The sequence below is a fragment of the Chrysochloris asiatica genome, unplaced genomic scaffold (assembly GCF_000296735.1).
Source record: "Chrysochloris asiatica unplaced genomic scaffold, ChrAsi1.0 scaffold00022, whole genome shotgun sequence".
Lineage (NCBI taxonomy): Eukaryota > Metazoa > Chordata > Mammalia > Afrosoricida > Chrysochloridae > Chrysochloris > Chrysochloris asiatica.
The window spans coordinates 14,413,184-14,437,406 of record NW_006408540.1 but is presented as its reverse complement, the minus strand read 5'-3'; the positions used below and the strand labels follow the sequence as shown (position 1 = coordinate 14,437,406).

The following is a 24,223-nucleotide window of genomic DNA, read 5'->3' as shown; positions in this document are numbered from 1 at the left end:
ATCGAAGACTTCAACACACTGATACAGCAGTACTGGAGGCACTCACTCATCTATGCCAAGAAATTTGGAAGACAGCTACCTGGCCAAACAATTGAAAGAGACCCATATTTGTGCCCATTCCAAAGACAGATGACCTAAAGGTATGCAGAAATCTAACAATATCATTAGTATCACATGCAAGTAAATTTTGCTGAAGATCATTTAAAAATAGCTGCAATAGTATATCAAAAGGGAACTGCCAGAAACATGAACCAGATTCAGAAAAAGACATGAAATTAGGAATATCATTGCTGATGTCAAATGGATCTTGGCTGAAATCAGAAAATACCAAAAAAATGCTTACTTGTGCTTTATTGACTATGCAAAGGCTTTTGATTGTGTGGATCATGACAAGCTTTGGATAACATTGAGAAGAATGAGTATTCCAGAACACTTGATTGTGCTCATGAGGAACCTGTACATAGACCCAGAGGCAGTCATTAGAACTGAACAAGAGAATATTGAATAGTTTGAAATCAGGACAGGTGTGTGCCAGGGTTGTATTCTTTTGCCAGTTATTCAATTTGTATGCTGAGCAAATAATCCAAGAAGCTTGATTATATGAAGAAGAACGTGGTATCAGGATTGGAGGAAGACTCTTGAACAACCTGCACTATGTAGATGAAAGCAAAGAGGACTTAAAATTCTTACTGATGTATATCAAAGACCGCAACCTTCAGTGTGGATTGCACGTTGTATTAGTCTGGGCTCTCTAACAAAGCTTTTTTTGCTTTGTTAGAGAGCAATATATATATATAAAGAGAAGTTTATATCAAGGTAATGGCTCCCAATTATATAGGTAGAGGAGTCCAAAATCTAAGTCAGAGAAACCCAAGATTGACTGTTAGGCAGACCAGTCTGGCAGACAGGCAGGCAGATAATTAAGCAGGCCACCGACTCAAGTCCAAAGAAGCAAAGGTTGGAGGACAAGCGAGGTGCAAGATCCAGACACAGCAGAAAGCAAGCATGCTTTTCCTGAGTGTTCATTATATTGGAAGCAGGTCACACCTCTGAGGAAACATCCTTTCAATTGATTGGCTGCTTGTAGCCAATCATCATAGTGTCAACTATGCCTACTCATAACCAATCATCATAGAATTAACTATACCTGCTCATAACCAATCATCATAGAGTTACCTACACTGTTCATAGCCAATCATCATAGATTGTATTAGTTCTCATGATGGGAATAATCATATCTCAACTGCCAAACCACTGGAATTCCTGACCCAGTCAAGTTGACACAAAACCTTAACTATCACGTACCTCAATGTAAAGAAAACAAAATCCTCTCAACTGGACCAATAAATAACATCCATATAAACAGAGAAAAGATTGAAGTTGTCAAAGACTTCATTTTGCTTGGATCCACAATCAACATACATGAAAACAGCAGTCAAGAAATCAAACGATGTGTTGCACTAGGGAAATCTGCTATACAAGACTTCCTTAAAATATTCAATAGCAAAGATATCAGTTTGAGGGCTAAGGTGAGCCTAACCCAAGCTATGGGATTTAAAATGATCTACTATGCATGAAAATCTTCATTTTGAAAAACAATGAATAAGGAAGACCCTAGAAGAACTGATGCATTTAAGTTATTGTGCTGGAGAAGAATATTGACAGTACCAAGGACAGCCAGGACAAACAAAGCTGTGTTGGAAGAAGTACAGCCAAAATTCTTCTTAGAAGCAAAAATGACGAGACTTCATCTCTCCTACTTTGGACATATTATCAGAAGGGACCAGTGCCTGGAGAAGGACATTATGCTTGGTAAAATGGAGGGTCCACAAAAAAGAGGACAACCCCAGCTAAGCTGGATTGGCACAGTGGCAGCAGTGATCGACTCAAATGTAACAATCATGAGGTTGGCACAGGACCGGGCAGTGTTTTGTTCTGTTGTGCATGGGGTCGCTATGAATCGGAATCGACTCGACAGCACCTAACAACGACCGCAAGACATTATTTAACGAACTGTACAAATTCTTATAGTAAAGAAAACAAAAACCCTCACCACTGGACCAATAAACAGCATCCATATAAATGGAGAAAAGATTGAAGCTGTCAAAGACTTCATTTTGCTCAGATTAACCATCAACAACAGTCAAGAAATCAAACGACATACTGCATTAGGCAAATCTGCTGCACAAGACCTCTTTTAAGTGTTGCAAAGCAAAGATGTCATTTTGAGGACTAAGGTGCGCCTGACCCAAGCCATGGTATTTTCAATAACTTATGCATATGAAAGTTGGACAGTGAATAAAGATGACCATAGAATTGATGCATTTGAAAGTACCATGGACTGCCAAAATAACAAATCAATCTGTGTTGGAAGAAGTACATCCACAGTGCTCCTTGGAAGCCAGGATGGCCAGACTTCGTCTCTCATACTTCGCACATATCTTCAGGAGGGACCAGTCACTGGAGAAGGATATTATGTTTGATAAAGTGGAGGGTCAGAGAAAAAGAGGAAGACCCCCAATGAGATGGATGGCACAGTGGCGGCAGTGATGGACTCAGGCATGGCAGCGATTGTGAGGTTGGCCCAGAACTGGACAGTGTTTCGTTTTGTTGTACATAGGGTCACTATCAGTCGGTACTGACTTGATGGCACCTGACAACAACCACAACAAATTCTAATGTTCTAAATGTTTCTGGTGTAATTGTTCTTAATATTTTTTAGACCTGCCCTTGTCCCAATTTGGAGAACAGTATAAATTGCTGAAAGTCTAGAAAGCTGTTTAGGAGATATAAATATCTCCAAAACTAGACATGAAATGAAAGATTTTCATTAAGTTACATATCTGCTGGGTCCCAGATGTCTTGTGCTTTCTTCTGAGTACTGATGGTGGGTAAGAGAAAGGATGAAGCTTGAAGAACAAAGACAAGTAGTTTCCTGTAACAAATTGTCTATCCATATCTCTTAATTGGTTTAATATGAATAGCAAACTAGCTTATACTAGACTGCATTAAGACTTAGCCACCAAGATAGGCGTGGAATAAACTATGTTTTTTAGGAAGTTATTTTTCCCACAATTTGTTGCATTTTATACTTGTTTACCTGCTACATTTCAGGCAAAAAGTCTTACTAGTCCAAAGCTCATAGCATCAAAGTTACTATTTAGTATATCTTTGATAAATTTATTTTGGAAAGTTGGGAGCACTTTCCAATTTTTTTAAAAAAGTATTACTGTCCTTCCCATTTATTTTATTATATAATTGTTGTTGTTAAATATTTTCATAGTGACCCATAGCGACCCAAGGAGTGGCTGGTGAGATTGAACTGTTGACCTGTGGTTCAAACTGACTTTGCAATCCAGCACATTAACCCACAGCACTACACCAGGACTCCATGATATAATTAGGAAGGTTAAAAATTAATTGGGAAACATTCTCTAAATATTAATGCTGTTTGTAAATAATTAAATGTAAACTGTTACACCTCGATACAGCACCCTATCATTTTGAAAATGGAACTACAGAAGCCTAGAACATCCTATAACTTGCCGAAAGTTAAGTGCCCTTAAGTAGGTTCTGACTCATAGTGACCCTACATAGGGTTTCTGAGAAGCAGCTGGTGGGTTTGAACCTCCAACTCTTTGGTTAGCAGTCCAGTGCCTATCCTACAGCTCCACACCAGGAGTCCAAAGTGAGTCTGGTGTGGGGGTGGTTATATTCTGTGGAATCAGCTCCAACTCACCAGAACCCTGTATAGGGTTCCCAAGGCTGTAAATCTTTATGGGAGCAGAAAGCCTCATCTTTCTCCCGTGGAACCGCTGGTAGTTTCAAACTGCTGACATTGAGATTAGAATCCAACTCATAACCATCACACTACCAGAGCTCCTTCAGGTGGATAATTGTTGCTGTTCATTATTAATTGCCGTCAGGTCCAGTCTGATTCATAGCGACCCTGTATAGGGTTTCCAAGGAGCACCAGGTGAGCTTGAACCACTGACCTTGCAGTTCAGACTGACCTTACAGTCCAGTGCATTACCCCACAGTGCCACACCAGGACGCCCAGGTGGACAATGTTGTTGTTGTTGTTAAATGCCATCGAGTCAATTCCGACTCATAGCGACCTTCTATAGGGTTTCCAAGGAGCAGCTAGTGAGCTTGAACCACCAATGTTTCAGTTCAAACAACTTTGCAGTCTGATGCATTAACACACAGTGCCACACTAGGACTCCCAGGTGGATAACAGGCACAGACAAATAACTACATATGAAAAAATAAACTGGTAATGGGTTAGAGAGTGACACACTACTTTGTTTTTTTTTCCTTTAATAATCCACGCTTGTGATCTAGGCTCTTCAGTTCCTCTAGTACCACCGGTATAATTTCCAGGCTTGTCAAAAACTGCAATATACTCCACATTTCCTATTTGGTGAAACTGAGAGCTGTATTTTATGCTTACTTGTATTACATATCGATTTACCTTTGGGGCAGGAAATTTACCGCCTGCCCTGATTTTGTTTACTTCTTATTTTCCTAGTCTACATCAGCTTTTAGAATCTGTCCTAGTTTATGAAAGACATTCAAACCAGTGCTCTGCAGCTTGACATCTCCAATAACTATAGAATCTCAGGATCAAAAGATGCCAAAATGGTCACTCACAATAGCAATTCTCAGTGTAATTATCCTGGAAGCTGAGGAATTCTCACCCCAGATACTAGGAATAATGGAAGGAGGAGACAGGAACTGAGACCCTATCCGTGTTGCAGGGGATGGGGCATGAGAAGACAGTGCCGTGTGGTCAGGTGTATCTGTCTGATCCATAGACCATTGGGGAAGGGTTGCATATTTATAAATTTTCATGGCAAATAAACTTAATGGGAGTCCTGGTGTGGTGCTACAGGATAATGCGCTGGACCGAAAGGTCAACAATTCAAACCCACCAGCTGCTCCTCAGAAACCCTTTACGGAACTGACTCAGTAGTACTTAACAACAACAGCAACCTATGGTCATTTTGTATCTGTTTGCAGCGAGGATATTATGAACAGGAACACAATGACTACAGGTAGTCTTCTGTATTTAGGATTTACTCAGGTTACAATGAACCACACTTAATCTAACTGGAGTTTCTTTTTGTACACCTTATCATTAATAATCTGGAGTCCTGGTGTGGCAATGTGGTTTAATGCACCAGACTGCAAAGCCGTTTAAACTGCAAGGTTGGCAGTTCAAGCTCACCAGCTGCTCCTTGGAAACCCTATGCAGGTTCTCTATGAGTCGGAACCAACTCGACGGCACTTCACAACAACAACAACATCATTAATAATATGGAGCTATAGTAGTGTAGTGGTTACAAGTCAGGTTGTTAATCTCACAGTCAGCAATTCAAAACTACCAGCAGCTCTTCAGGAAAAAGATGAGGCTTTCTGCTCCTGTAATGATTTACAACCTTGTTATGAGTCGGAACCAGCTCCACGGCACATAACCACCACCACCACCACCACTATATGTAGTGTTGCAGCACATAACTTGCTAATATTTTAATTTTTAGATGTTCACATGCCGAAGTTCAAAGATGGTGTTTAAAAATATACTGATAATAATGTAAGGCAATAATAATGAAAATCATAACAAAAAGCAATAATAATGAAAACTTTAAAAAGATATATCATGTTTTTATGCAAATAATGCATACATTCTACAGTTTTTGCAAACCACACACCCTCCTGGCACATTAGCTTCCTATGAGCACTATGTGTGTTCTGTGAGTGTGTTTGTTATTTACATGGGCATGTTATATGCAGAAATACTGTATCAACATATGTCAGAACTGCTTTATGATGGAGTTGTCAGAATGGAACCCTGTCATAGCCGGGGACTACCTGTATAGTCATAATACTCAGAGTTATAGTGTGTCATGCTTGTGTGTGACTATTCTTCTCCTGGTCCATGGTTCAAGCCCTCCAGCCACTCCAAAGGAGAAAGATGAAGCTTTCTGTTTTCACAAAGATTAAAAAGCCTTGGAAACCTTATACGGGGTTGTTATGATTCGGAACCAACTGGACAGCACTTAACAACAACAGCCTTCTCCTAAAATAGATACCAGCCTGATGGTGTTGTGGGCTAAGCATCGGGCTACAAACAGCAAGGTTGGTGATACAAACCCACCAGCAGCTCCATGAGAGAAAGCTGAGGCTGTCTGCGTCCATCAAGATTTAGTCTCAGAAATCTTAAGGAGCAGAAATCTACTCTGAGTCGGAATCCACTTGATGGCAGTGGGTTTGGGTTAACCTTAGGGTTGTTGCAAGAAGCACACTCCTCTGTTAACTGAAAGGTTGGAGGTTAACCAGAGGGATCTCAGAAGAAAGGCCTAGTGATATACTTCTGAAAAACAGCTATTGAAAACCGCATGCAGCACAGTTCTACTCTGGCATACGTGAAGGTTGCCAGGAGTCAGAATCTACTCATGAGCGAATGGTTACTGGTGGCCTGGAGGGTAGCTTTGTGTTTTCACCCAGCTACCACCAATGAAATGTGACGGAATCATGCCGGGATTACTGTGATGTAGTTGTCCATCCTGTGTTCCACCTGGTCTTAATTAAACAAGTGGCTATTTTATCATTACACTTAACATATATTGCCAAGCTCTTTCTCAGCCCGTTCCATGTGCTGTTGTTGTTGTTGTTGTTGTTGTTGCTAGGTGCCACCAAACCGGTTCCGGCTAATAGCAAAACCCCATTCACAACAGAAGGAAACAATGCCTCATCCTGCACCCTCCTCACAATTGTTGTTAAGCTTGAGCCCACTGCTGCCGCTGCCACTGTGGCAATCCATCTTCCTCTTTTTTGCTGACAATCCATTTTACTGAGCATAATGTCCTTCTCTGGGGACTGTCCTTGCTGTTGTTAAGGGCCATCGAGTCGGTTCTGCCTCATAGTGACCCTGTATAGGGTTTCCAAGGAGTGACTGGTGAGCTTGAACCATCAACCTTGAGGTTCAAACCGACCTTGCAGTCCAGCGCATTAACGCACAGCACCACACCAGGACTCCTCTTTAGGAACTGGTCCCTCCTAATCACATATCCAAAATATGAAAGACAATGTCTCAGCATCCTGGCTTCTGAGAAGCATTCTGGCTAGACTTCTTCCAGCACAGATTTGTTTGTTCTTCTGGCAGTCTGTGGTACTTTCAATATTCTTCTCTAACACCATCACTCAAATGCATCAGTTCCGTGTAGTATCACATTTAGTCTTCTGAGTCACTCACTAAAGTAGGTGACTGAGACGCTGACTGGCTAAGTGACTTGCCTGAGGTCACACAGCTGATAAGTGGTGAAGGGAGGGCTGGAACCAAGCTGGCTGACTCCAAAGCACATAATCTTACCTTTACTCTTTTTATTACTATTAGTTTTTTATGCTTAAGGAATTTTAGCTGTTCTTCTTGCCTCTCATATCCTTCTCTGACTGCAGTAAGCATGTGCCTGGATTGTTGTTGTTATGTGCCATGGAGTCGGTACCGACTCATAGCGACCCTGTACAGGGTTTCCGAGGCTGTAAATCTTTACGGGAGCAGAAAGCCTCATCTTTCTCCTGTGGAACAGCTGGTAGTTTCGAACTGCTGACCTTGGCGATTCACAGCCCGATTCGTAACCACTATGCTATTAAAATTCGTTACCACCTTAGTCTACCGGGCAAATTTTAATGTTAAGTATTATTTGGAAATACCTCTAAAAGAGTAATTCAGAAGACTCCTGGATTGTGGTGGTTGTTGGTAAGTGCCGTGGAGTTGGTTTCAACTCTTAGCAACCCTGTATCAGGTTTCCAGACTGTACATCTTTACAGGAGGAGAAAGCCTCATCTTTCTCCCACTGAGAGGCTGGTGGGCTTGAACCGCTGACCTTGTGGTTCCCTGTCCAGTGCTTAGTTTACAGAGCCACTGTGCTCCAAATTTCTGAGTACAGACAATCAAAGAGACAAAGAGGCGCAAAATGTTCATGTTTGGTGGCTTTCCGCTGTCTCCGTTTACACAGAGAACATGAGTAAAAAATTAATTTTCAAGAGGAAGAGTTCTGAAAATCACGTTCTCTGTGCTTGCAGACAATGTCAAGTTTAAGCTGATTATTTAGTTTCCAAATAAATTGCCTCAGAGAATTAGGATAGAAAATCCTTTAAAAATGCATCACCATTACATTTCCAGATCGTACACATGTCCCAGGGGTTCATTTGCATACAGTTTCCCATTGGTCCATGCAGTAAAGGAGCTCTTATTATTGTTCCATATGTGAAAGCAATTAATCCAGACAAAGAACATCTGTCATTGGAGCAGAAACCAGTCTAGCTTGTGGTAATGCAGAACCATCACTTTAAGGCACACCGAAAAAGATTCTGGGTGTGCTTCTTGGAGAAACCTTGGTGGTACATAGTTAAAGCCCTTGCTGCTAACCAAAAGGTCAATGGTTCAAACCCAGTGGTCAGTCTTTGGGAGAAAAGTGTGGCCATTTGCTTCTGTAAAGATGTAACGTCTTGGCATCCCTGTGGGATTGTTCTATTCCATCCTATAGCTTTGCCATGAGTCAGAATCAACTCTACAACAATGAGTTTGTTTTTGTTTTGTTTTTCTGGTGTTTCCTGTTTTTCATGCATAAAAGTGTGTCAGAGATACCACAGAACTAATTAAAACAAGGATGTATGTGTGTGTGTGTGTGTGTCATTGTAGGCTAAAGGTAAAGAAAGACAATGGCTCCGGCACCAAGCTACAGGAGAACTAGATGACGCCAAGATCATCGATGGGCTGACTGGAGAAAAAGCCATCTACAAGCGCCGGGGCGAGCTGGAGCCACAGGTATGTCCTGGACAACCTTAGATCTGCATCATGCCACCTTCTTATAGAAACCTGCTTCCTTGAGTTGCTATCTTTCTCAAAACACCATGAATCCTGAATATGGCAACCATAAAAGCATCTTAGAAAAAAATATAAATATTATACTATTATTGTGTGAGTTAGAGTCCCAGCAAGAAACACAGGACACCCCTATTGGGTAATTTGCAGAACGTTTAATAAAAAAGACAATTTATAAAGGTAGGTGTGGGGTTAGGAAAATCCAAAAGAGATAGTACAGCCTACCAGAACTGGGAACAGACAGTAGTATCTAGCCTAACTTCTAGGCCTAAGAAGGCAGAGAAAGAGCGGTTATAAGAAGCTGGAGAAGGAAGTCTATGGAAAGGGTCACCTGACTGAAGCTCTGGCCTTCAGTAGAGGGGGAGCCAATCCGTGGGCAATACCAGAGAGGAATAGATATCCCAACGTCTTCTCTTGTCTTCTGCCAGTGCCTCCCATCCACAGAACCCACTGGAAACTGGCAGCCCAGAGAAGTGTTGGCACCGTTGATAGTGTTGGTACAGATCAGCCTCCCAGGAAGGGGAGCAGGGACCCTGGAGGGAAACTGAAGACATCCAGCTTGTCTGTGTCGATTAATCCCAGAGGGTGATTCCTGCAGAAAGACTAGAACAATCTTCCTGGTTTCCTATGGTTAGGTTTCTTTGAAGAACTTCCTTGATCATACCACAGAAGGAAAAAAGTTTCGAAAATAAGGTATTCTCCCTGAAATTACTTTAATTGTAGTATGTAAAGTCTTAGATAGCCATAATTTTTAAATGTTTTCAAAACAGCAGCCAGGAAAAAGGAGTTAAGGTAAAATATCTTGTCTCCTAGAGAGATCTGTGATTTCATATATGAGGAAGCTTCTAAAAGCTCCTGGGAAAATTGCATTCTTTTTCCATGTCATTTTGCCACAAACCTTTTGAAGCCCCATCATATCCCTAAATATGGGGAGTTGCTGGGTAACCACTGAGAACTGGGGTGCAGTGACTGGCAAGAGGTGTGTGTGTGTGTGTGTGTCCACGCACTCGCCCGTTTGCCCCATTTAAATGTTTATTCTGAGATGATCTGTTGGTAATTTGGGGCGTTCTCATTTCTGTGTCACTGAGATGAGTCAATGGCTGTTTTCTTTCCTGACTCATTGTGGTCAACACTTGTATTTAGATACATCTGAAATCGTGATTAGTCATAGAAGCGTATGTAGTACTGTTCTTAATTTAGGCAGACTCAGTAAGAAATATATTGAATTTGTCTCAAACCATTGCACTATGATACCTACCATGTCATCTTGAAATTACTTACTCTGCTTTATTAGTTTCAATACATATCAGCAAGTACATAGTAACAGAATCATCTGACTCTTTTCCTTCCCTTAAAAATGTTTTATTATAAAACTGACAGTGTTTTCTTTAAATTCTTTGAATTTGCAGACATGAGTCCAAAATGGACCTGGATCTCATGAGCGCCTCATATTTTAATTGGCTGTTGTTGCTAGATAAATGCCACTTCCGTGTTTTTACCAAGAAAGGAAAATTTAAAAAAAAAAAAGGAAAAGGAAAATGGCAGGGAGGAAGAGAAAATTGAAAGCTTTCTAAAGATAAAAGACATTTTCCTCAATTTCTTTACCAGATTATCTCTCAAACAACCTTGTTTTAGGAATCTGACATTTCTTGTGGCCTGTGTGCAAAATGATGTTCAGGTATTACACAACAAGTAAGGGGTCCTGCCATGGCGCTGTGGGATCAGCACTGGACTTGCTAACCCCAAGGTCAGCAGTTCAAAGCCACCAGTCACTCCTCAGAAACCCTATACAGGGTCTAAGACGAGACCAACTCGATGGCACTTGACAACAACAACACAGTAACTAAGGAACCCTGGTGGTGCATTGGTTAAGCACTCAGCTGCTAACTATCCACCCAGGGAGAAAGACCTGGTGATGTGTTCCCGTAAAGATTACAGCCAGGCAAACCCTTTGGGGCAGTTCCACTCTGTCACATGGGGTTCCTATGAGTCGAAACCACCTAGAAGGCACCTAACAACAACACACAATAGGAACAAGTAATATCAATGTGGATTTTTTTCCCTCCAAAATAATGGAAACTCTTGGGGAGTCACTGACTCTAAAGGGCAAATTGGAGCGTCATGTCTTTTCAGATGATTAATTTTAAGAAAGCATCAGCCTCTGAAGACAACTTTACTAAGCTAGGTTGGACCCCCTGGAGAAGACCTTGTTCCAAGGGCAAGTCTCTGCCCTAAGGCCCTGACTACCAGCAGAAATCTGATTGAAGCTCTGTTTACTGAAATTGAATCCAGAGGAAGCCTCCAGCTGCCCTTGGCCCTGCTGGATCCCCAGGACAGTAGCCTGCAGTGCTCTTTAGCTCAAGCCTTTCTTCTGTTCCCTCCTCAGCTGGGCAGCCCGCAACAGAAACCCAAACGTCTGAGCCTGGTTGTGGATGTGTCTGGCAGCATGTACCGCTTTAACGGGGTGGATCGCCGGCTGGAGCGCTCCATGGAGGCTGTGTGCATGGTCATGGAAGCCTTTGAGAACTATGAGGAGAAGTTCCAGGTAACTGCACCCACTAAGGATGATGGTGATGGGGTCGTTGCCCACGTCTGTCCAAGAGTCAGCTGGCAGTTATGGGATGGTGGGTGGGTGAAGGTGAGCAACGGAGGCTTTCATCTGATCTGCTCCAAATATCAGAAAATGAAAGTACCACACTGTAAACCTCAGCTGTGGAAACAGTCACAGAGCCCCAGCCATACCATGGGCTGGGGGTGGGGAGTAGCCCCAAAGAACATTGCAAATCTGTTCCTTGGTTGCTCAGTGCCTCCTGGTTCCCCCACTCACCCTGGTTCCCCCACCCACCACCCTTGCCCATTGCTAGCCAGGTATCCCACACACTATGCTCAGCACTATGCTACATTTCCACATGGGTGTGGATTACACAGTAATAAATGTCTCCCCAGCTGACAGTGATGGTGGTTTCCCTGGGGTAAGGACAGTCTGACATTTCCGCTGTTGCCCCGTTTGTTGTCTGCCCTCCATTTCAGAGGTCTGGCCATGGAGAAGGGATCCCCCTCTACTGGTTTGGCTCTGCCCAAACCAGACAGCCAACTCACGGCGAGTTGTGTTACAGGTAGAACTGCTCCATAGGGTTTTCTTGGCTGGTCTTTATTCCATGGCACCAGTTAGAACTGCCAATCCAGAGTTTAGTAGTTCAACACAAACCCAAGGAAGGACCGTAACATCTGCACTTCTGGCCCCAGCCAAGTAACCTTGAACACAATCATGAGCTGGGTAATGATCATAAAAACTTTAATGTAGAGAAATGGTATTTGTGGAGATGTATTTAGAGGACACACGGTCCATCCATAGATACTGTGGACTTTATTCTGGACCAAGCACATCCCTCAGAAATAGACAATCTTAGATCACTTGAGCTTGCCGTTCCACCTGCACCCCAGGAGTACTTACTTTCCTGAGTTATCTTTCTGTGTTATGTGGGCTACAATAAGAGACAGATTGGTGAAACCTAGCACTTATTGACTCCAGGCCCAACATTAAGGATCCTGCCCCCTGAATCACCCAGGGTCCCTGGTATGAAACTCTCTACAAGAGAAATTTCTTTGAAAATTGCTAATAGTTTTCATCAACTCAGCTCCAGTTGATGGTTGGAGTTGACAGTTGCTTGGTCCTGAGCCATCTTCAGGACCACGGGACAGTTGGTATGTCTGAGTCTGTGGCTGTGGTCACTGTGTTATCTAGGGTCTCCTTAGCCTTTGCTGGTCTTCCACCATACCTCACATGATGCCCTACCTTCTCCAGCAATCAGGTCTCACGACTCATCCAAAGTAAGTGAGTCAAAGTCTCAGCTGATATTTTGTGATCCTTAGAGTTTTCATTGTCTGATTTTTTGGAAATAGATTGCCAGGTCTTTCTTCCTAGTCTCTGAGTCTGAAAGTGCCACTGAAACCTGTTCAACATGGGTGACCCTGCTGGTGTTTTGAAATACAGGTGGCATATCTTCCAGCATCACCGCAGCACATAAACCACCACAGTACGACACACAGACAGGTAGTGGCTTCTAGAATTAAGTGATAGTAGGAAAAGGGCGTTTTAAGTCACTGAACGCTGTGGGGTGCAGGGTATAAATACAAGTAAGACGTGGGCATCCATCATAGCATTCTTTCCTTCAAGAAATGGAATGTATTTCCCTTTGTGACTGGTGAAAAGCAGGTACCTTTTCAAGATTCCCTCTTGGCTTTGGTTGCCAGGAATTTCCGCGCCACAGAGACCAACTCTGACAACTGTGTTTCATGGCCTGTAGACAGGTGTTCAACTCTTTCCTTCCCTTGATCCCCCTCTCCCTTCAGATGTAAGTTTTTCTTGATTATGATTTTCTACTTTTTTAATGCTTCATGAATTTATAGAAAACATTTACAGTAAAACCTACAAAAGCCAGAATATGTGTAGGGCAGAAACCCGTTCAGAGAAGAAAAACGCAAATAAGCAATAGGATAGTAAGACTTCACCCTGTCAAGAGTAAAAAAACTTGTGAGATCCAGAAACAAGGTTGTCCCATCAACTTCTGGCTCTCACAGGTTTGATTGTATTAAAAATATTTTAGATCTTTTCTGCTACAAGGTGCAGTGTAATTAATTCTTAAGTCACTTGGCCCACTAATGACTGATGCATGGTTAGAGAATGTTGTTGTTGTTGTGAAGTGCTATCAAGCTGATTCCGACCCATAGCAACCCTGTATAGGGTTTCCAAGGAGCAGCTGGTGAGCTTGAACCACCAACCTTGCAGTTCAAATGACTTTGCAGTCTGGTGCATTAACCCACAACGCCAAACCAGGTTAGAGAATAGATTGGTATAAATACCCACATCCCACCTAATGTTTTTAAAACCTTTGGGTTCTGATGATGTTTGGATCAATTCATCCACATCTCAAGTGGACCTTCAGACCAGTGTCCCACTGCTCCCTTGAGCTGCATGAGATCTGAATCCATTGTACACTGTAGAAAACAAAGATAGATGCCATCAAGTTGATTCTGATTCATGTGATCTTGTGTACAAAGAATGAAGTGTTCTCTTGTCCTACATCGCCCCCACATTGCCTGCATGCCCCAGTCCACCGTGTGAGCATCGTGCCGGTCCATCTCACCAAGGTTCTCCTTCACCCACGTTGACTACTTAGCCAAACATGAATTCCTTCTCCAGCAATTAGTCCTTCCTGATGATTTGCTTAAAGCAAGCAATTCTGACAATATTCATTGTGATCCATAAGGTTTTCATTGGCTGATTTCCGGAAGTAGATCACCATGTCTTTCTTCCTAGTCTTAGTCAGGAAGCTCTGCTGAGTCAGGGAACAAGTCCACCGTGGGGGACCTCACTGTATTTGAAATACTGGTAGCAGAGTTTCCAGCATCACAACAACATGCAAGTCACCATAGTGATGGCCACAGGTGGTGATAGCAAACACACCAATATTAGGATTGCAGAGTTATCTAGGATACAATTCCCAGTTATAAAGAGGATTCCTACTTCTTGGAGAGCAGAACAGTTCTGGTTTTTAAAAAGAAGATTTGTTAGATAATTAACAACAACAAAAATTGGGCTGACACATCTCCCCCAAAACTAAGTAAAAGCATTAGACAGAAGACAGAGGTGACAAAGCTCACCAGGAGTTGAGAGAACCATGTCAGTAACTCTAGGGACATAGTATGACTATCACAGTGTTGGGCACCCATGTTGTAATTCATGCGGTGGGGTGTATAAAGAAATTCTTATTTGTCTAAATCTCACTGTTAAAAGTCTGCAATCTGAAAGAGCTACGAATGAAACTGGTGCCAGAGCACATCTGCATGTCACAAGATATGACTGTTTTCACATTCATAAGATTTTAGTTTACTTGATAGTGACAAACCTAATTGTTGCCATGTGACCAACTGGATTTCAATTCAGTTCGACAAACTTTTAAGAATTAACTGAGAGCTCGCTAAGAGAGTTCTCTGCAAGATACAGAATTCCCTGCTGTCCTTGAGTTTACAGTGCAGTAAGGGAGGGAGGCATTGCAATCAAAATGCAACCTACCAAAACTACTAAACTCTGATAGAAGATTCAGTCAAAGACATGTAGTAGTAGGGGTACACAACACCCCATCCAGAGACACACACCCCTGCAATTCTACAGCAGTATTTTGCCGTTATTCTCCCTGAATGGCACAAAGAATTTCCTGTCTTTATCAGGAAGACCCCAGATATGCTGAGAAGATAACCACACAACATATGACTCATATATCCAGATGAAATTATAGCAAGACACCAAAATAAAACTTTTGTAAAAAAGTTTGAAGTAGCTTTACCATGTTTTATCTCATTAGATTTTAACAGGAAGTACCTGAAAGGTTTTGTGTCTTTCCCTCGAGACGCTTTCTCCTTGCTTATCACCCGTCTTGTGATCTGACACTTTGCATTTATGACAATAGCAAAAAATCTACTATCCAATTATTTTGTCCATCAGCGACATGTGGTCTGCCAGTAATGGAGGCAGAGGTATGAGACAAGAGTAACGCTGGCTGTGATGGTTAAGGTTCTGTGTCAGTGTGGCTGAACCGTGACTCTTGGGGCTTCGGAAATTACGTGATGATAGCTAGCAATGGAAGCTATACCCCATTTCTGTCAAGTCGATTTCAGAATAGAACTATCCCGAAGGTTTCCAAGGCTGTAATCTTTCTGGAAGCAGGCTGCCACACCTTTCTCCTGCAGAGCACGTGCTGAGTTTGAACTTCCGACTTTTTTTTGGTTAGCAGTCAGGCACTTTGCCCCTGCTCCATCAGAACTCCGTTTGACATTTACGTAATGATGTAATCTGGCATTTATGTACTGATGTAATTTGGTGTTTATGTACTGATGTGGTCAACTTCCATTTTCACAGAACACCGATAGTCACGTAATGACCTAGTGTTTGGAATCTAACCATGTCGTTAAGTGAAGAGTAGATGCATACATTTTCTTATGCTCAGAAACCTATCTCCTTGCATTCATTACAGTCCCTTTAGAACTTTAGTTTGTTGTTGTTGTTGTTGTTAAGTGCCATCGAGTCGGGTCCGACCCATAGCGACCCTGTACAGGGTTTCCGAGGGTGTAAATCTTTACGGGAGTAGAAAGCCTCATCTTTCTCCCGCGGAGCGGCTGGTAGTTTCGAACCGCTGACCTTAAGGTTCGCAGCCCGATTCGTAACCACTACGCTACCAGAGCTCCTTAGAACTTTAGTTTAAGGACCTAGAAAATTCTATGAAAACAGCGCAAATCCTATTTTCCCAACGTCCCCACAAAGTATCTTTTGTAATTGGTCCATCCTCTTTCTGCCCAAATCCAGAACTTAAGCAAGGTCCACACTTTATATTTACTTGTTATGTTTCTTTAACCAGTAACCAAATGCTGTCAAGTCAATTCCAACTCATGATGACCCATGTTTGTCACAGAACTGATTCCATATGGTTTCAAGGGCTGATTTTTCAGAAGCAGATCACCAGGTCTTTCTGGGTAGACACGAAAGTTATCAGTCAAGCATGGTATCCATTTGCAACACCCATAGATTCTTTATATCGCTCTAACCCAAACTAAAACCCAGCTCATAACCACCCAATATAGAAAGGCTACAAACCTTTACAGGAGCAGAAATCCTCATCTTTCTTCCGCAGAGTGGCTGGTAGGTTTGAACCACCAACCTTGCAGTTAGCAGTCCAGCGCCACCAGGACTCCCTGTTGTTGCTGTTGAGTGCCATTAAGTTGGTTCCAACTCATAGCAACCGTATGTAGGGCTTCCAAGGAGCAGTTGGTGGGTTTGCACTGCCAAGCTTGTGACTACCAGTCCAGCGCTAATCCTCCAATGCTACACGAGGCTCCCTGGATAAGCCCCTTTCCACCGCTACCTTTTTTTTTCTTACTATATTCACTCTTGTGAGAGCCTGCATCAGTTGTCTGGTACAAAGTCTCTTATTCTGGATTTATCTGCTTTCTCCTGGTGCCATTTTTGTTATCCCAGTAGCCCCTGCATGCCCAGAACTCCTAGAAGACTTTCTCCACACACCAGACACATTGTTGTTGTTGCTAAAAGCCATCAAGTCAGTTCCAACTCATAGAAGCAGCTGGTGAGTTTGAACCACTGACCTTATAGTTCGAACCTACCTTGCGGCCCAGTGCTTATCCTCTGGTGCCACAGCAGACACGTTAGAGATGTGGTACTTCCCTCACCACCTTGCCCACATGATGGAGCTCCTCAGGCTTACTAGAGCAGGGCTGGGGAACCTTTTTACTACCAAAATTGATAACATCATTCATGGGCCATACAAAATTATCAACTTAAAAATTAGTCACATAATGACCTAGTGTTTGGAATCTAACCATGTCGGTAAGTGAAGGGTAGATGTATACCTTTCCTTATGCTTGGAAACCTTTCTCATTACATTCATTACAGTTCGTTTAGAACTTTAGTTTAAGGAGCTAGAAAATTCCATGAAACCTGCTGTATTTGGTCAAACGTTTAATTAGCTCACCCCTAATGCCATGGCTGGAATTGCGGGTGCATTGGCAGGGCCAGACCAAATGATTTTGCGGGCTTCCCTGCCTCTGCCCTCGAGGAAGGAAAGGAGGTGGGATGGAGTCTATTTACATTCCGTGTGAACACCTACTGTTTATAAGTAAATGTTTTAAGGTATTAGTAATAGGTGCATATAATACAAAATATAAAAGATACCAAAGGAATGAATGGAGAGTCAGTCTCTACCCCCGCCTCTCCAGCTCCCTATTCTCCTGTCTGGTGCAAGCAGACTCTTTGGTATCGTCTCTGAGAGATGTGATACACACACAGATGTATGAGTGTACGTATTGATGTGCATTTACTTGTAAACCAAGTGATAGAAAACCATGTACCTTGTTCTGTATCTTCCTGCTGTGATCATATTCATTTCATAGCTCTACTTTCATTTTCTCATTTGTAAAGGAATCACAAGGACTAGAGAATGAATAACTAATGAAAGTATGCAATTTACTCAGCAAATACAGAATGATGCTTGAGTACAAACCACAGTTTTAGGAGCTCTTAATAAAACATTTTATATTGCATTAGTCCAAGATGATGTCATTTGCTGTGCCTTTAGGAATTCAACAGTGCCTAGAGACACCCCCACCCCCACCACCATCACCACCACCACCTCCAGTCCCAGACGGTCTTAATCTCGTCTTCCTGTAGTCAGTCAGCCCTTGGTTGTAAAGGTGTCTAGTCTGTATTTGCTTTGAACCCTTCAGAAGCCACTAGTCTGCTCCGGCAATCTGAGCTCTTCCCTGAAGTCTACCTCTTGGCATCTGCTTTGTGTTTGGTTTGGCTTAAGCGTAGCTCCTGAGCCCCTCAAAAGTACTTCTCCTTAGAGTGGGTCTCAGTCCTCACAGCCCAGGCTCAGGAGGCTCACCTTTTATTCCACATTAGTGTGACTCATGCCTAACCGCAGGGACCCTTGGCGAGAATTACTGAGAAGGAACGGTAATCCAGTGGCAGGACACATTTTAAAGCCATTTTTTAGTGCTTTAAGTTTCTACCAACTGAATTCTATTATTCTCAGCCACAGCATTAATTGTTCCACTGAATGAATTCAGTTATTCTCAGCAACAGCATTCATAGTAAGTCATTGGAGACAAAGGCGACATTATTTACTTATAAACAACATGAACTTTGCTAATCTTACAATCACAGCATAGTCTTTTGGTATTCATATAGTGTCTAAACACGGGGGGGGGGGGATGAAATAGTAAGGGTTTGTTGTTGTTAATTGCCTAATTGCCAAATTGCCATGGTAAACTTCTGTTTAACAGAACAGAACATTGTCAGGTCCTGCATCGTCTTCCTCATCTTGGAGCCTGTTGCTGTCTTTATTGTGTTGTCTTATTTAACAGTGCTGAAATACCCAAGTGGATGCTTTAACAACAGAAATTGATTCACTCACAGTTTACAAAAGCTAGAGGTCCAAATTCTGTCTCTGGAGAAAGGCCCTATCTCTTGTCAGTTAACAGTAGGCCCATTCCTTGGAGTTTTCCATATGTCTTGGCATCAGTCTTCCTTCTGGTTCTAGAAGCTTCACAACTCAGGGACCCCAGGTCTAGAGGATGTATCTTGGTGGTAGTATCTCCCTCTTTCTATGCTCAAGTCTCTCTTCTTATGTCTTGTAAGATAAAAGGTGTTGCATGCCGCATTCTTGGAACTCTCCCATAAATTGGATCAGGGTGGTTGTGGGATTGCTGTTGTATTGTTAGGTGTGTCAAGTCGGTTCAACACCACCCGCTTTTGCACCATCCTTGTTGTAATCATTGTTAAGCTTGACCCCATTGCTGCTGTCATTTTGCCAATCCATTTTTATGTGGTCTTCGTCCTTCAAGCTGACTTTAAAGACTTTTATGGGGTCTTCATCTTTTAAGCTGACTTTAGCAAACAAGATGACATTTTCCAGGGACTAGTACCTCCTGACGATATAGCCAAAATATGAGAGACAAAGTCTCGCCCTCCTGGATTCTAAGGAGCATTCTGATTGCACTTCTTCCAAGAAAGATTTATTTGTTCTTCGGGAAGTCCATGGTACTTTCAATAGTCTTCTCAACCAACATAATTCAAATGCATCCATTCTTCTATGGTCTTTCTTATTCATTGTCCAACATTCACATACATGTGAAGCTATTGAAAATAACATGGCGTGTGTCAGGCGCACCTTAGTCTTAGTCCTCAAACTGATATCTTTACTCTTGAATGCTTTAAAGAGGTCTTGTGCAATAAATTTGTCTAATGCAATATATCATTTGATTTCTTGACTGCTGCTTCCATGAATGTTGGTAGTAGATCCAAGCAAAATGAAGTCTTTGACAACTTCAATCTTTTCTCCATTTATCATGATGCTGTTTATTGGTCCAGTGGTAAGGACTTTTTGTCTTCTTTACACTGAGGTATAACCTATACTAAAGGTTGTGATCTTTGATCTTCACCAGTATTTTAAAGTCCTTTTATGACTTATCACATCAAATCATATCATGGGAGTGAGAGCTACATCTCAGCTACCAAACCACTGAGACTCCTGCTCCAGTACAGTTGACACAATTCCTTAACTATCACATTTGTCAATCTACCCCATTGAGGATCTTGTTCATTTTTGCTGACCCTCTATTTTCCCAAGACTGATGCCTTTCTCTAGGGATTGCTAAAGAGTCACCTCTTTCCTTATGACATGTCAAAGTAAAGGTTGTATGAACCACTTTACTTTAGATGTGAACCATTTTAATTTATAAAACATTATAGCTTTTATCTCTAAACATTTTTTGATGTCTCTAAACCTTTTGGGATATTTTCACTGTAACTCAAAAGTATACCACCTCTTCAAGAGCTGCTAATGCTTTAATTTTTTTCTCCAAAATAATAACACCAAGTTAGGTGACTCTCTATTAAGTACTCAGAAAACAGACTCATTCAATTATTGAAAAGTTGGACTTCAAAGAAAAAAAGAAATACCTCAAATTTATTATTCGTATGAAGGAACCAGGTCGCTATGAGTCGGAACTGACTCCACAGCACATGACAACAACAACAACAATGAAGGAACCCTAGTGGTGCTGTGGGTTAGGTGTTGAGCTGCTAACTGCAAGTTGGTGGTTCAAACCCAGCCTGCCCACAGGAGAAAGATGAGACTGTCTGCTCCTGTTAATATTTAAAGCCTTGGAAAACTATATAGAATTGCTATGAATTGGAATCGACTCATTGAGAGTGGGTTGTTTTGGTTTCGATTTTTGAAGACGTAAGGTCAGTCTCTGAATGGCACATGTGGTTTGTCATTGATTGCACCTAAAGGTTGATGATTTGAACCCACCCAGCAGTGCCACAGAAGTAAAACCTAATGATCTGCTTCCATAAAGATTATGGTCAAGAAAACCCTATGGAGCAGTTCTACTCTGTACATCAGAGTTGCCATGAGTTTGAATTGATTCGATGGCAACCAGTTTATAAAGGCAAACAACCATATTCTAATACCGTATTTTCTTTAACAGTATAACAAGGAACTCCTGAAGGGTAGAGTGGAAGGACTTTTTTACCCCTTCTCTATCATCCCCAATTCAGCCAAAATAGCCCCACTGACGCCTCTATTTCATGTGGAACAGTAGTGGCAGCATCAGGCTTCATCTAATTCCAGAAAGAGGAGAAAGCGTCACCATCTACGCAAATCTGATTCCTGTAAGGCAGAGGTCCGGCCCACCTCCACCCTCTGGCTTTGTAACCAGCCCTTCTCCCCACATCACCTTTATTTCTCTGCTGTGATCAGCAGTTTATTCCAGTGGCCACACAGAACTCACAGGTCATGCTCACTATGATGGAATTTATTGGGGGAAGGAATCAGGATCAACCTGGAAGTAACAGGAACTTCAGGAGATGGTTTGCCAATAAGATCAGCTCCTTCTTGGTCGCGCCTGGCCTCTATTCTGGCCTGACACAGGTGAGTGATATAGTTGGCTTCACCATCAAATGCCCAGAAGCACCCCAATCCACTTGAAACCCTCTGGCCTGAAAGCACACAACTCTCACTTCATGTGTTGTGGTTGGCAAGTCCACTGTCACCATCTTGTGTTGGTCCCCCCAGTCTCTCCACTTGTGCCATCTTACGCTGTCTCTTACCATCTTCAGTATTGCAACTCTCTCTATCTCCTGGGTCTCTGGGGTTCTCAGCACAGAGATTCAGGCTCCAAAAGGCACTCTCCGCTTCCAGCTCTTCTTCTTGATGTTAGTGAGGTCCCGTCCCTCTTAGCCTTTGTGGAATTAGTCCTTATAATCCTAGCTGGATGGCAAAACTGGCCAATCCCCTTGGCAAGCTACTATCATCTTATTTGCATAATATACTGTGCAATCCCTACAAGGATTTTATGTATCTTATTTGCATAGTAAACGTTCCTATCCACTTGCAAGATTGTGGCCTAACAAATCATCTTTGAAGAACTACAAACTCAAATCTTGAAAGGTCATATTATAAAGAACAACCCACGCCACTGTAGTTTGGCATTTTACAAGCTGGGCTTTCATTTGGAAAATGGATTCCACTACTAAAAAAAAACTTTTTTTAAGAAATAGTTAGAAAACTAGTGTCCTAGGCCCAGTATTCAGTCTGTTTCTTATAGACTCTGAGGACTTTCTTTCTGGAAAAATCTTTGTCAAACCTCAGTCAAATTTAGGTCATTCAATCTCTTCTCAGGTGAAAACAAGGCACAAGGTGTTCCTAAGACTAAGAGAAGTAAGCTCCTTTATTCCCTGGTTATTGTTTTGTATTGTCTTGACATACCATTGAATTATGGAACCTTGAAGACAGGAATGATCTTATAAGTGGTTTCACCAATCTCCTTGTTTTACAAATGAGAAAGTTAAGATGCAAAGAAGTTATTTTCTTTACTCAAGATCATACAACTAGGCTATGACAAACCAGGACTTCTGGCTTCCACTTCAGGTCTCTTTCTTAATTGATGTTTCATACCTATTTCTTGCAGCCATTTTATTTCTGCACAGTTAATTTTTTGTTTTTGTTTTTTACAAAACTATAATTCAGGAGCAAATGTACCTTTTACATAAAGTACTCTACTTTCTCCTACCCTCAGCACTTCCCCCTCTACACAATGTCTGACAGATATACTTTTGTCATCATCATGGTCAGTAAGCTAGAATAACTCCCGGAAGAAAGTGGAAAGATGTGCCTCACAAACCATCACCTGCTGGAAAAATCCCTCCTATCAGTGGATGCAGTTAGCCTTCTCCTAATGCCTCAGGGATGTGTCCCAGGATTAGAATGGACATCAGGCATCATACCAGGCTTGTTGTTGTTATTGTTGTTCTGTGCTATGGAGTCAGTTCCAACTCACAGCAACCCTGTACAGGGTTTCCGAAGATATAAATCTTTATGGGAGCAGAAAGCCTCATCCTTCTCCCACGGAACAGCTGGTAGTTTCGAACTGCTGACCCTGAGGTTCGCAGCCTGATTCGTAACCACTAAGCTACTAGAGCTCTTTATACCAGGCTTAGTCTTTCCCATAAATTCTTATTGCTACATGGAGGTGAGACCCAAGAAGGAGGTCTAAACTTTTCTGATTCCATTCAAAGTTAGACAAGAATTCAGAGTTGATTCAACTATTGATGTAGAAATATTGTCCAAGTGAAACATTCAGAAAGCTTAAGTCGAAATAGTGGAAGGGGATAGCAGATGGAAGGTCTGGTTATTTCTACATAGTGAACACACTGGATTTAGAGTCAGAACAGTTGGGCTTGGCCATCACATAGATCTATGACGTTAGAAAGTTTCTTAATCTCTTTAAGCATCAGATTAACATTCATCCCAGAAGGTAATGAAGAGAACAAAAATGAGAAGACTTACACAGAAGCATTTAGTAAACTTGAAAGAACTATGCAAATGTTGAACAAACGTTGTAGTCATTCAATGTGTTGTCCTGTCCTTGCAGCTGTCCTCTTAGAGAGCAGAGCATGTTATTCCTATTTGTCAGAAGAGTCAAGTGAATTAGAAGCAGAAGTATATAATATCAGAAGTCAAGCAGCCTCTCTTACATGGTAAACCTTAATTTTGGAGTGGTTCAGAATTTTGTTTGTTAACATCAGATCCAAGTCTAAAACTCTTGACCTTCAGACTTGATAGCACTTAACAGCAACAACAATAATAGCAATCCTTCCCCGAAGAATATTCTGTTATCTTCGATTTATATCATGTCAAAACGGGAGTTTGGCCATCTATGAAGGAATCAAATCATGTTCCTTTTCAGTGTTCTTTGAGTTTGGGAAACAAAAAGAAGTCTGAAGGGGCAAGACTGTAGAGTCAATGGGATAAGGTTTCCCAATGAAATTCTCATAGGACAGCCCTGACTGCCTTCAAAGAATGAGCAGGTGCTTTGTCATGATAGAAAAAAATAGCTCAAGACAACTTTTTTGGCCTTTTCCTCACCATTACAATTTTCAACTTTTCACAAAACATTTCCCTATTAAGCCCCTATGGTCAGTAAAAATTATACCTTTTGTTGTTGTTGTTAAAGTACTATCAAGTCAGTTCTGGCCCATGGCAACCTTGTATAGGGTTTCTGAGGAGCAGCTGATGAGCTTGAACCGTCAACTTTGTGGTTCAAACCAACATTTTGAGGTCAACAGTTAAGATCCACCAGTCACTCCTTGGAAACCCTATACAGGGTTGCTATAAGTCAGAACTGACTTGATGGCACTTAACAATAACAACAACCCATAAGATGTGCAGGACCTGGGACAAATGTACAAATGGA

At 41.9% G+C, this 24,223-nt stretch overlaps 1 protein-coding gene across 1 annotated transcript in view; it reads left to right on the top strand.

Moving 5' to 3' along the window:
• Positions 1-24,223, top strand: part of VWA8 (von Willebrand factor A domain containing 8) — a 518,389-nt gene that overhangs the window by 478,732 nt on the left and 15,434 nt on the right. Inside the window, exons 41-42 of the mRNA XM_006837608.1 lie at positions 8,708-8,833; positions 11,277-11,435. Of these exons, the coding sequence (XP_006837671.1) occupies positions 8,708-8,833; positions 11,277-11,435 (285 nt within the window). The remainder of the gene's footprint in view (positions 1-8,707; positions 8,834-11,276; positions 11,436-24,223) is intronic.